Genomic DNA, 14,797 nt, shown 5'->3' with positions numbered 1-14,797 from the left:
TCACCAATCTGGAGAAGTGAAAATTGCTAGTTTCCTTTCGGAAAGAGAAGTGTCATAGAATAGGAAGAAAGACAATCACACTCAAGAAATCACAGGTACCTTGACTGTGAGCATCTCAGAAACCTCTGAAAATGCTCCAGATGAGAACTGGCCATTGTAAAAATGGTCTGCAAAAAGAAAAAGAGACAGGACTAGGAAATTGCAGGGAGGAAAAAAAAAAAAAGAAGACAAAAACCCACAGAAAATTATTTTTCTGGCTTTTTCTTTCACCTGCTTTGCTTTTAGATCATCTATTTTTTTTCTTGTAAAGGACATCAGAGACAAAAAGAGAAGCAGAAAAAAAGGGAAGAAGATAGCTTGTTTGCTAGGCTTGAAAAAATAACAACAAAAAATCATTTTTTCAAAAGCAGCTCAAAGTTATCAATAACCGAGAAAGACTGCTGCTAGCTTCCTCATTACTCACAGCTGATTCTTAAGAAGGGACCAGAAACTAATTTATTTACCACAGGGAAAAATGTGCCTTTTGCAGATGTTTCCTCATGCCCTTCTCTCATAATTGAGGAAAAGTATGAAGTTGTTTTGTAATTAAGAACATTTCTTTGGTGGGTGAATATTAAAAATCAACAGCTTAAAGGTCAGAGAGTTTCCTTGAACAAATCATCACACGTACGCAAAGTAAGAAACAGATCAATGTAGGATTGCTGTAAGAATTCTTTCCTTCATATATTCTATTGCATTTCCTTAGTGAACTTCAAAACTTTGCTAATAGAACAATTTCCAAAGGGAGGAAAAACTGTTTATGTGGAAAAAAATGCTCCTCTTTAATACAAATCAGCACAAATAGTAATGCAAAGGGTGAAAGAAGACATGGAATACTCTTCTGTGGTACTGAGACAAAAATAGTGTCCTGTCAGGTGTCCTTCAGCATATTCTTAGGACAGAAAATTCATGTAAAAATGAAACTCTTATATCTTTCTAAACTTTAAATAGCTCAGTACCTCTCCTGTGCTAGAGCAGAAGCGTCCAAATCTCTTTACACATAGCAAGCTCTTCCTATGGCCAAGATTCACTTCCTATGTCTAAGAGTCATTGGACCAGAGGTCCCTTCCAACCTTAACCATTCACAGGAGACATACCGCAGGGATTTATGAGAGGAACAGTTCTGGAGTAGTTCAGGGACATGGGAAGGCAGACAGCGTATTGCTCCTCTGCAGTTTGTAAGGCTGGCTACACCATGGTGATACGTGGCAAATCAGCAACGTTCATCTTGCCAGTCTTTGCTGTCTCTCTTTCTCCACCATAATCAATTACCCACCAGCTTCCCCCCAGTGTACCTTAGCTTACTTAATCTCTAGGGTGGCAGCTAGGCTTGAACATTTTACAAGAAAAATTGACCTACTGGAACAGAGAGACCGCTTCACCTTGCTCTATAAAAAAAAAAAAAAAAGAGCACATCCATTTTCTAATACCATTAATAACTAATATTTATCAATTGAATAAACTCCACAGTGCTATTTTCTTGGTATCATACACACAGCAGGTGAAAACAAAAATCTGCAATTTGGACCCTTTTGTTCTATAATATTAGCTATCACCGTTAGCATGGTATTTCAAAACAGAATATTCCTAAATACGAAGTCACACAAATGGCTTCAGTTGAGGCACTGTTAATACTCTTTCTTTTATTTGTCAATCAATTAACACATTAACATTACATTCTTCAGTGTTATATTTGATACCTTCTGGACTCTCCTCTGTCACCTAAGTTATGGGGTAATTCAACTCCCTGCACATTTAAAAGTTTAGGAATTTATGTGAAGTTTACCAATTGAGAAAATCTGAGCTGCAAAACACAGAACTAGACACCTGAGCCCCAGAAAACATTTAAGTATAATTTATTTATAAGTATATCCCATGAATTTAAAAGTAGCTATTGTAAAATGGTCTGGAATAACAGGAGTAAATATTAAAAAAAAACTCCTTTAGGCATATTGGAGGACATAAGCTATTTTACATTCATTTTTAATCATTTGTTGCACATGTAAATTTCAAGTACTGTTATTTGTTAGAAGTTTGCATAAATTCATACATACAGGCAATGCTTACAGAAGAACAACAGCAAATAACAAAGATCTTCATGTTACACAGTAACATGTAATTGAGTGCAGTGGGGCTGTGTCATGAAAAAAAGAATTCTGTGGGATAGCACAACACTCGCATCATATCCTAGTTTCAAGAAAGAGATTACCTAACCTGGCTTTTGGAGAAATCTGTTTCGGTTGTTTTGTGGAAGGCTTGACTAAGCTTTTTGATTTAACTGTAATACTACTTCTGTTGTCTCCATCTTTGATTTCTCTTTTTATTCATAAATATCATCACCACACTAAGACAGTATTATCACACCACCTCTCTACTTTAAGTGTTTTAAGCACCCAGATTAGAGATCTCTACCTTACACTGAATTCCAATTAGCTGTTTTACTAGTACGTCAATTTCTGTGACAAATACCAGAGTATTTCTTGCTGTTGCAATGCTCTTCCTGCTTCAATTTACATCCCTATGTTTCCCTAACAGCAATCAAAAAAGGAAAGAAATTTGTAGCAAGAGGATATAAGGACAGGATGAGAGCAGAGACTCCAAGTGTGTAAACACAAATCACAAATGGTCAGCTACTGGTAAACATAAGTTCATGCACAATAAGACCATGTTCTGTAGGGTGTCTAGGGCTCTGCACATTAGACAATACCTGGCGATTTATCATCAAGAATTATGAGAAAGTCTGTCCTCAGACAGATCAGAAAGGAAGGTAAAGAGAGCTGTAAGAAAAGTATGGTCTGGTACGATTACAGCTGCTCTGGAGGTCATTCATTCAGAAAGATGTAGAAGTGGTCACTGAGACCGATTTTTCTTGCCTGTCAGATATGTCATCAGACTTGCGTATAGTATCCTAGAAATATAAATATATTTCTTGCCTACTACAACATAGTGGCACAGCTCAGGAGAATGAAAAATTTTTCTGGCGTCTTTAAATAATGTGAATCTGATCCAAATAAGGACAACGTAACCAATTATAAACTACAGGTAAAATGCAGAACAATTAAAAGGCAGTCCAAAAATTAGTTTGAAATACGATATGCAGATTACATAGCAAGCAGCAATTTTTGCCAGTCTATCTGGATCAGATAGTATTGTATAAATGCAGTTCTATACCGCATCACCTCAAAAGAAATTGGGAAAGCTATTGAGAAGGATGACAAGAATGATTAAAGGTATGAAGTATCTTCTGGTCTATAGAATCATGACATAAATATGGTGAATAGAGAACAATTCGTTCCTGTTTCTTCCCCCATGAGAACTAGAAGACATGAAGTGAAAACAGCAGTTGCCAAGTTCAAAGTAAAGAAACAGAGAAACCTCTTCACATACTACATAAATAAATTGTGCAACTTCTTGCATAAAACTTCTAGATTTAAAGCATTTACATGGGTTCAAGATGGGACTGAATAAAACCATTGACGAAATAGCCCTACAAGTTTCAAAATACAAAGAATATTGCTAGCTTAAGAGTGGGTTAACTACAATTGGGTGGAGTCCTTAATTAACTGCATGCTTGCAATGATCTTTTGTTCTTCACTAGAAAATCATTCTTGGCCAGAGACAGAACATTTGGTATATGGTCTGGTATATGGGATTTTTTGTTTGATCCAGAAATACATATTTCTCCCCTTCAGATACTTAGGTTTTGAATGTAACATGTAATTTCATATATTTATCTAAGAGTAAACACCATAAAGACGGTAATTAAAATCACAACTTTTAAATGCTCTACCCATATTTCATATGATCTAGAAGAAATACTGATAAACATAAACTAGAGTGTTATCATAAAATAGAAATTCAATTAAACATTTATCTCCATGTAGTAATAATCCATGTAGACAGACAGAGGTACTGGAGAGGCCGGAATAAAACTAAAACCAAGTAATTCTATTTTCCAGAAAGAAAAATTAAATTTATTTAAAGGTACAACTTGTCTGAAGAATGGAAATCAGTTGCATCCCAAGTTATCTAAAGAAAGTCCTCTCTTATGTCTGTCCAAAATAACTGCCGGAATCTTTACTCTAATGCTTCTAATTCCATTGTCTTCTGTCTATGAATCACTCTAATGGCTTTATTTTTTTTGGTATCAGATTATTTCATTTGATGTCTTCCTTATAGCAAAGTTCTGCTGTATTTATATTAAAACAATATAAGACTGAAAGACATTAACAGGTGGTAATCTACTCCTCAACTGGAACTGTGTTATTTAATTCTTTTCATTAAAAAAATAATAGTAAAGATGTTGGGAACAACTTATAAAATAGTAAAAATCTTATAATGAGAATATATAGGGTAATATTGAAAAACTATAAATAACAAATACGAGAAAGGGGAGGAAATCACAAAATCTACAAAGTCTGTGAGGGAGTACAGACTCACTAGTATTCATCTACAATGTCTCAAAGGATTGCAAAGAAGTAACTTTTGCTACCATCAAAGAAAGCAACTAGTTTCCACAGCATCTGAAAGAACTGTTGGAAATAAACTACTCCCCCGTGCTTAACAGATAGCTAATCATAATCAAAAACTCCTAATATCTCTGCAATTTTTACAAGAATTGATTGGTTTATTTTAGGCTTTCATTTTTTATTTCCACTCTAATTGATACAGTCAAGAGTTAAGTTACTGCTGTTACTGTTAAAATTGAAAGCTGTATTTGCTGTACAATCATCTTATTAAAATAGAATAATTGGGAAAAAATCAAACATCAGTAAGTATTGAGTTATCTGATCAAGAAATATACAGAAATACACACTTTTCTCATTATTTTTGCATATTTTATGGTGAGAGTCCTGAAATGAATACTGAATCTTTTCCACCTAAAACAGGGACATGGAGTCCCTGTGTCTCAATCTATGATGGATCCCAGGTTATTGTATGCACATCAAAGGGGTGGAGTAAAAACTTTACAGGGGGATGGATAGTCATATGGAGAAATTACTTACAGATGCATCAAATATATTATGGCATCAAGACACTAATGCACTCTGTACTACGAATCCTTTATTAATTTTTAAATCATGGAAACAGAGATCGAGTGTAACAGGAAGGAAAGTACGCGTACAGCTATTAATCAAATGTGACAATAATTACTGTTCTTCCAGTGTTACCTGTTGTGCATGTGGATGTAGCTACCTCATGATATAGAAGATTTTCAATCCATAATTACATATTATAGATCAAAGCTACTCCTTTTTAAAATGTTATGAACATGAGAACTTCTGAACACTTTTTGACCTCCTTAAAATTTTAATGATGGTGTCTCATCAGTAACTTTTTTCCCCAAAAACATTTGAGGTACTTCAGGAAAAAAATCTAGAGATGCTTTCTCAATCTCTTTTTTAACATTTCAAAATCTTTTTGCCACCTGCTATTTAAAAAACTATACCAAACTAAAGAAAAAATAACGAACAGCATCTGTTGAAAAACATAATTTGGAGGACTGAGTACAAATCTCCAAGATATACTTGTTTTCCATGACGATGAGCAAATTGTATGTGAATGCACACCTAAATGTTACTCATATTAAACTTTTAAATTCCTTGTTTGAAATACTGTAATTATAAACATAGCAAGAATAACTTCCATGAATTTAAATTTGCCACATATTATTTGAGAATGCATTTTTCATGTGACTGTCATACAACGTCACCATCTTTGTGAAAGTAGAGAGAATAATTTTTTATTTTATTTTGAAAGTTTAATTTAAATACATATTTTTAAAACCCTTCAGGGGTGAAAAGAAATAATTGGTTTGATATGAAATAATGTTAAATAATTTACAATGAAATTTAGAAATCAGTGTTTCATTAATGGTGTAGTTAAATAAAGCCTCTTGTCTTTTGATTCTAAAGAATTGAACGTCTGTGCAAAAGTTGTAGGGATCAATTTAAAAACGTGTGCACTTCTTAGATATTGAAGAAATAAATGGAAACTTTTGTTTTAAACATTAATGAAAATGCAGTGCCCAAAAATTTGATGCTCAATGTATAGGAAGATAAAAATAATGATACGCAGACCATGCAAGCATATATTTACCTTCACAAAATGGAGAGGATCCTTCAAACTGCAACTGTGCATTCAGTTTGCAGGTTAATATATCTTGTCCAACAAGGGTGAAACCAGGATGGCACTTGTACTTCACAAAATCTCCTGAAAAAGTGATTGACAAAAATGTTAAACCAAAAAAAAACCTCAAACAGAAGTATACCAAGATGAAAGAAGGTGGAAGATGAAATGTATTAATAGTTTAGTTTAATTAGAATTCAAGTGAAAACATAAGAAAGAAAAGGAGATACTATTTTTTCACCTATTTCAAAGTCATCATCTTCTGTAAACAAATCTGCATTTGGAACTGTGGGTGGAGGCTGACACTTCTTCAACTGATAAGCTGCAAATTTAAGTGAAAAATGATTAAATACTGCTGTGTTAACAATTATTTTACAGAAAATTAATTTCTTATTCACATTTCCCAAATTACCAAAGCTGCACTGAACTTCATGGTCGCTCAGTTACAACATTTTACAAGTTAAATGTCATGACATTACATAATATCTAAAAAAAAAAAATTTAAATCAGTATACATAGTATACTACATTGCCTAGAAAATTATAGATCCGTTGTAGGACTGGATGCAGTTGTGATGTTTATGAGGACATTTTTGAAGCTACAATGCTGCTGTTTCATGTGGCTGCCTTTGCATCATGTGATAGGGCTAATGGTTTACTTACATTTCCTGGAAAATCTGAAATTACGTGTCACATACCTGGCATGTCATACTCATTGTTAATTTAAGCATACGTGGAGTTAAACTTTCTCAGGATACAGGTATACATATTCACTTTAAGAAAAAACAGTAATAATAATAACAACAACAACAACAACTATTAGTATTATTATTATTACTACTATTATTAGTATTATTGTTACTTTATAAGTTACACAAAAAAAACCCCAACACAATGCCTTTAAAAAAAATCTCTTCTCTGCTCTTCAAATCTGCTTCAATAAATTGTGAGCAATCTCACAAGGAGGGTGACCGGTACAATGACCAACATGTTTCTAAAAAGGAGCAGAACGCCTAGAACAGCTGAAGAAGCCATTTCTGGATAAGAAAATCCAAAACAGAGATTTAAGACTGTGATCAGAGTGCACATACTATAGAAAAACTCTCCTCTGCATGGAACTAAATCACAGTCAGGAATACAAATTCTCCTGGTAACTTGATAGTCCGATCCACTTGATGTTTTTGAGAAGTTAAAGAAACACAAAATATTGGGAGTCAGCCCTTATCTTACACATAAGCTTGTATAACCCATCACTGTAAAGCAATTGTATAAGGAGAAAAAACAAAGAGGGAGAGTTTTTCATCAGTGGAGAGTTTCAGGTTTTTTCATCCATAGAGAGCTTCCAAGGACAGGATGGAGAAAGTATATATGTTTTCCTGTGTATTTATGTATTTGTATGCTGTTTCTAATATATATATGCAAACACATATATGTAATTATTACTATATATACCTAATAGCACCAGTTTTTTTTGGAGAACACCTGAGAAAAAAAGCTTTGTAACCTGCTTAGACACTTGTAAAAGCAAGTGCTTAAGTAATTGACACGAAGCAGGTTTCCAGCAATCACATTTTCCAAGACTTAAAATTGTACTTCTATGCATGTCCAGTAAGGCCCTTGAATTCACTTCACTAAGGTATCTCCCAAAGTTTGCTGGCTCAAAAAATGTGTATCACTTCAATTTGGTCTCCAAGAAGCCTGGTTTGCAGGGTTTTCTCAGCAGTAGCCTATGTCACTGCTTTGAATTCAATTAAGAGCATGGACAATGTTCACGTTGTACATGATTTCCACCCATGAGACATTATGGAAAATATTATTATGCAAAATAAAGAAACAGTGCAGAGAAAAAGCAGCAGATTCATTCTTTTTTCCCCTAGCTAGACTAATGCACTGCACATTGTGACAGAGTAGTTATCTTGCCTTTTTATCACCTAAAGTCCTCAACCCTGCAATACTGACTACAGGCTTATGTACCTTCAGCTTAAGGCTGGAAAATGCTCTCACTGATCATCCTCTGTACTCTGCTTCTCAGGCACTATCTTGTTATGGGGGAACTCTATGTTCCCCGCATGACGACTAAAGCCAGGTAGTTTAGTTTTTGCTTCTCGGGCAAGTGCTTTAGCTTACCAAGCATCACGGCCTTCTTTTAGGAGAAAATCACAGACAAGAAAAGCACAGACACAAGCTCTGAGGACTAGTTTCGTAAAGACTTCCCCACACAAATAGATACCTTCAGGTACTCTCTTTAAGTGGCATGAATTTATTTAAGATCACTCAGTACATCATAAAGTTAAGAAATATTTTTAAAATTCACTGATTCATAGTGGTAACTAGATGTACGTTAATGACGTAAAGCAAACTGACCATGAAAATTGAGGACAAAGAATCCTCCAGTTGAAAAATCACTGTGAAATTTGAGGAGGACTTGATTGGTGGAACTGTAAGCTGTTTCCAGAGCTGTGTTCCCACTGAAAACTCCCAGCTGAGGCGAATTATGGTCCGGACCATCCCTATGAAAGGAAATGTAAAAAAATCAACTGAAGAAACACTTTACTTACTTAAGATTTAAATTAACAGTCTCTTTTCTCTCAAGAGCTGGTTATATTTTTGTAAAAACTGTTTTTTCTAATGATTTAAAAATTAGTTTATTTTCTTTTTATTTCTGGCAACACAGAATACTCTTTCCAACTTCAAAACCTAATACTTTTTGAGAGACCAGGAGTACTTTATAATAGCTTTTACATTTTCACAGGCAAGAAATTTATTGGCTAAATGAAATTTTCTCTGCCTGTTCCTGCCAAAAATTCTCATGCATGCATCAGTTGAAAAAAAATAAATCTAGAAAACCCTTGTAATCTTATCATATTTCTAACACTTTTGACCAAGATCCTACAAGTCCTTATTCATGACTAACACAAACAGAGGTGTGGAAGTTGCAAGTTACTCTTGCCATTTAAATTCATTCCAAAGACTCAACGATGTCTCCTAAGGAGAAAAAAAAAAAAAAAAAAGGAGGTGGGGGGAGCAGTAGGACAGAAGGACAGACACCCAAGGAGAAATATACTCCAGTAACATCAGGCTACTTTCATTTTCAGTATCACCACATAGAACATTCAGGCCTGAACAGCAGAATACAAAAATAAACAAACCCCCCTGCTTTTATCACTGAAGAATTTTTTGAGCTCTGCAACTGTTATTTCTGGTCTTTTTATATGTTATATGTAATGATTCTAAACTGAATAAAGAAGCTTTTGTGATATGTATTTGAGAAGGCTGGAGACTATCTAGAAGCTCTCTGAAAGCTGTGAGCTTTTGACTTTTCACTGTCTTTAAATCAGAGCAATAGTTGTTCACCTCAGTCGTATTGTTAAAAAGCCAAACATTTTTGTCTGTCTCAGACCTATCAAGATATTCTGTTCATAAAAAGAAAAATCCACTATATGGACAAATTCTAGTTCGAGTTTTAAAAGAATGCATGCCATGTATATATATTGTACATACAGCCCATATTTTTTAAAATGTAATGTAAATTAATTATTTTTCTCTTGTACAGTTTTTCAGGATTATTCAGGCTTCCAGTTTCTACTGTGGTATTAGTGACAACCAGAAAAAATAAACTATAGGTGACATGGCATAAAAATGTATTTTCTTCTTCCTACTGCCTTGAAAACAAGAGTGAAAGTCGTACGTATTGAATAGGAACTTGATAATTTACCTAGGCTTTCACTTTAAAAGTCTGATTCTCAGGGGGTGAAAAGGCAAAAAAAAAAAAAGCTTTGTTATTAAGATTTGACTTTTCATACAGAAGCGAATGGCATATACATGAATGACTTAAAGTTACACTAAACAGCCTCCTCATGGCAAGTTCAGGAGCTGATACTGCAGAAGATAACTCTAAGGAAAGCATGCTTGTAATTCGCAGGCAATTGGGAACTGAGAGAAATAAACTGTAAAACAGTATTGAAAAATATAACAATTCAGGAATTTGGCACATACTTAGGCAAAAAAAGAGAAGTCATTCATACAAGTAGATCTTTACCAGTGAAGGCTTTTAACTGAACATGCCAGAGAGAACAACCTATGCTGCATTTTAGACTTGGATTTATAGGTAATGCCAATACCAGAGGTAGCCAAATGGTAGTTCATAAACAGTTATGTGTCTCCACAAACTGACTGGATTTTCCCTGTATTATATGGACTTTGGTGTTGCTGTCTGGAAAAAACTCACCTCAGACAGCAGTAGGTACAGAAATACTGGATTAGCTGGCAGATGGGAGCAGGTGACTCACACAGGAAAGTTACATCCTATATTTCTGTCCTTTTGCCAAGTCACTTTGCATATTATGTGGAGTAAGGACCAGGGTTAGCCATAGAGGAGAAAGTATGTAACAACTACATCATTATCTATGCCTACTCCCTGGTGCAGTAAATTCTTCTGCAAGAATTTAGACGGCCCTGAGGCCTCTTCCTCCAGCTGAGGATAAAAAGCTAAGATGGGTTTGGGGGGAAAGAAATACAAGTTCAGAGGAGGGAAACATACAATATGAAACCTAAAGACACAGAGGTACAAGGGCTGAAATCCTGGCTTGAGAAACACAGAGAGTATGTCTATCAGCCATATTAAGATATTAAGAAAATTTAAGAAAATCCTAATTAATGCCTGAATTAGTTAATGCCTGAAGAGGTTAAAAAGTTTTGCCACAACTAACATATTGCCTCATCTGTTCATGGAACATATAACTCAATGTCACGCAGACTATTACATCACTTTGACCTCACATGGCCTCACTTAGAGAGCTCAAAGAAGATATGATTGATAAGTGAGTTTGAGTTTCAAAGTACTTTTGGAACAATATTCCTAAAGAGTTCATTTGGTGATATACAATATTATTTTTTTCATCAAATCATATAACTTGTTTTATGCTGTTCTTCAGCACATGTGACAACCTAAAGAGCAATACTAAGCAAAAGCTGTAGCTTGGGACAGTGAGATCTGAAAACCAATCAGAAAAAAAAAAAATCACTTTTCTTTTGCGTACCAAACTGCAATGTAGTCATTCACAGGTTCAGTTTGGAGTAAAGTAAAGTTGATATAAATCCCATGGCCAGGAGGTACAATAATTAACCAAGTACAGTCCTTGGAATTTGGGTATTCATCTGGAAATCCTGGGGAATAAACTGTACCATTCTGAGCAGTTACATTATAGCCACAAGGAGCTGAAAAGAAAACAAATGAAAAATCAGTAGGAGAAACATGCTTTTTCATGTTACAAAGGGAATGCCAAAATGCTTCCAAATTCTAAAAGCTTCACAGGACAAGACAACTTAGGTTTTAAAGACAGCATTTCTATGATTCTATGATATTTCTAAGAAAGAATTTATCCCGATATATTTCAGATTTTATTTCTTAAAATCAATCAAAATCTACTAGGAATAATTTATACAGAATTCTTGAAAATAAGTTAGCACACTTTTTCAAAAAGGGGCAGGTTTTCCTTGCATTGAAGATTAAGAAACAAATAAACAAGCACAAAGCTTGCATTTTCCATACCGCTGAACCCTAAATGAACTGGAACACAATTCTGGGAAAAAAAAAAAAAAAAAAAAGAAAGGAAGAAAGGTCGATTATTCTTTCATTACCCCAAATACCATTACACTTTATTTCTGACACTTTTTAGCCATCCTTAATGGCATTTCAATTGCAGTTTGTATGCTAATTATTCTTATGACAAGTAAAATGAAGATAGAGACACAAATTAGCGTACACTTGCTGAATAAAATCTGTAGGCAAATCAATGACACAAAAAGGTGGTTGATATAACGCAAGGGTAGCAAATATGCAATAATGTGCTCTCTTTTGAGGCTCAGTTTGTGGAAACTGACTGATTATGGATGCAAGCATGGATCTGAGTAGACATATGGCCGTTGGCGCAAACTAAGGAGTCTCACTCATTACAGTGACACCTTAATCTCATCTGTGGGCACTCAGTCTAGTTCTGGAACTTTTCTCATTCGGCCTTACCATAAAGCTAATGTTATTATTGTTATGGTTTCTATGACAGTCATGCAGACCCTCTTTTTCACCTCTCAACAAGTGATGGAAAAGGGAAAAAGGAAAAAAGGGAAAAAGGGGAAAAAGAAGAAGGAGAAGGAAGAGGAAAAGGGGAAGAAGGACTGAGAAATGCAGAAGAATGTCACAGTTTCTGTATGGTTTAAAGCTGCTATACCATTGGGGTAGAAGGATTATCTGGCTAGTTGACAAGTAGCCCTTTTTGGAGGAATCCTTTTAATAATCATTGGATTTGTGCTTTAGGTAATCCTGCTCTAGCAGGGGAGTTGGACTAGATGATCTCTAGAGGTCCCTTCCAACTCTGAAGATTCCGTGATTCCGTGATTCACAGGACAGTTAAAGAGGCTTTAACCATTTCACTTTCTTCATCCATATCAGCACTAGCTAGTATGATGCATTTAGCTTATCTTCCCATCTTAGAGCAGATGGGCACCTACTCCTGAACCACAACCCTTTAGTGCCCAACAAAGGAAACGAGCTAAGGAAAATTAAGGTTTGGTTCTATCATCTGTTTGATTCCTGGTCGCAGGTAGAGGCCACGGGCAGCTGGTAATGTCTATCAGCGCTGCCGGTTGGCTCTATGATGAAAATGTGACTTGAGCCCATTTTTTACTGTTCCCTAATCCCCTACATTTATGCCATGCACAGATTGTCCAGTCTCAAATCTAGTCTGTTCTCTCCACATTACCCCATGTTTACAGCTAAAAGATTGCTCTGACAAGTATGCTTACCCCATTGAAATATACTTCCTGACACTAATATAGTGACAAGTGGAAAATCCTTTAAGTTCTAGTTAAGATATAGGATTATTCTGATAGAAGTTTTACACTTAAACATATTTTGAGTTTATTATATTTTTGACAGATTTATTAATGTTGTCTGTGATTGCATACATTTTTTATTTTGCTTCCATTATTCTCTAATACTCAACAAAGAATGCAGCTCGTATGTCAGTAAAGATAATCTAATTCCTTTTATATGCTTGTTAGCCATGACAGATCAATAAATTATCTCAGGAAAAAAAAAAAGTGTCACAGATAACAAAACTCTAATAGAATAAGCAATACACACAGCTGATACTAGGCTTTCCCCAAAGATACTTAAAAATCACAGGAGACAGAAAATTAAACAGAAATAACAGACTATATTTCACAGAAGACAAAAATAGCTTTAGTTTGAATAAACAAATCACTCTAAATTAATGAAGTTATTATATTGCACTTTGAATGATAGGTACGAAGAAACACAGATTTTTTGAAATGGAAAAGCATATAATCAAGTCTTCTAAACTTTCAAATGCTAACAGTACTCACATGCTGATTTACAAATGCATGAGTACGATACCATGTGCTCCCATCCCTAATTCATACCTAATTCCAGTTACAACATTGTGCATGGAAGGCCAGTAAACATTTTTAAAGATCCACTCAAAGGTGTCCAAACCTAGTTAGTCATTTATTGACAGCTACATGTGTTATGCAAAGAGGTATGCCATATCATTAGAACAACCTGACTGCACAGGAGCATGACTTAGAGCATGACTACAGGACAAGTTTCTACTATGATCTTGTGAGCAGAAATTAATCTAATTTTCTCCCAAATACAGATTAAGCTCTTCAATGTATCTCAAATCACCCGCTGCACAGTGAAGGATATGATTTAGAATGGGGATGGCTTCGAAAAGCATGTATATCTTTGCTGTTTGACAGTCCTCCAGTGCCAGACTAGTTTTGAATCTGTGCGTTCTGCTCATCTGCTCTCGGTTCAACATGCCTTTACTAGAATCTGGTTGATAAATGTTTGATCCCTTTGTTGTATGAGTTTCCACAACTGTTCATGGTATATATATACCAAGCGGTGGTTGGTGTAACTCTTTGGCTTAGAGAAGTAGGGATGGCTGACTTCAAGTACCATGACCTAAAATGAAGCAGTGAAAATCTGTATGGGGATGAAAATACCTTGAAAAGGATCATGAGTACAGGGAGCATTACATGGTGCAGAGAAGCCTGTATTGTGAAAGTTCATATCATAAACCTGAAACTCATCCACCTCAAGGACAACGTCAGTTATGAACTTGGGGATGCCAATCTTCAGCCCCATGATAAAATAAGTTTAACCATGTCATCCTTTCATAAATGCATAACGCCAACAAATCTGTCTTCTCAATGAGAATAGAACTGTGTAGACCAGAGGCTTGGTTTACTAGCTTAAGTTAGACAACTGAATGACTGAACAGGTGCTAGACAGCTATGTACCACAGATCTCAGATGACTCAGGGGAAGAATCTAGAAGAAAAGTCCTAAAGGTCTAGCCATAGCACTCTAGCCTTACAATTATAGCAAAAATTGCCCATAAAATCACAGAAAGTTTCAAATTTTAAATGATTCAGTATAAACAATTAATATATTTGCAAAACACTGTTTTGCTGGGGCAGGGCAGCGGTGCCTGAATTCATTCCGTTGTTGGCAAGTACCTGCAGTTTAGCTAAACTTTACAAGCACGCTCCTTTTCTCTCCTATGATCAGATGATCCCTGAGACTTGTTTGCACAACAGTAAAAC

General features: G+C 35.2%; 1 protein-coding gene across 1 annotated transcript in view; it reads right to left on the bottom strand.

Annotated features, from left to right (window-relative positions):
• Window positions 1-14,797, bottom strand: part of CSMD1 (CUB and Sushi multiple domains 1) — a 1,189,318-nt gene that overhangs the window by 112,146 nt on the left and 1,062,375 nt on the right. The window contains exons 43-46 of the mRNA XM_054196719.1: window positions 11,207-11,384; window positions 8,532-8,677; window positions 6,410-6,490; window positions 6,139-6,252 (exon numbers count right to left, since the gene is read on the bottom strand). Of these exons, the coding sequence (XP_054052694.1) occupies window positions 6,139-6,252; window positions 6,410-6,490; window positions 8,532-8,677; window positions 11,207-11,384 (519 nt within the window). The remainder of the gene's footprint in view (window positions 1-6,138; window positions 6,253-6,409; window positions 6,491-8,531; window positions 8,678-11,206; window positions 11,385-14,797) is intronic.

Source organism: Rissa tridactyla, chromosome 3 (assembly GCF_028500815.1).
Source record: "Rissa tridactyla isolate bRisTri1 chromosome 3, bRisTri1.patW.cur.20221130, whole genome shotgun sequence".
Taxonomy (NCBI): domain Eukaryota; kingdom Metazoa; phylum Chordata; class Aves; order Charadriiformes; family Laridae; genus Rissa; species Rissa tridactyla.
This window is presented reverse-complemented; position numbering and strand designations above follow the sequence as displayed.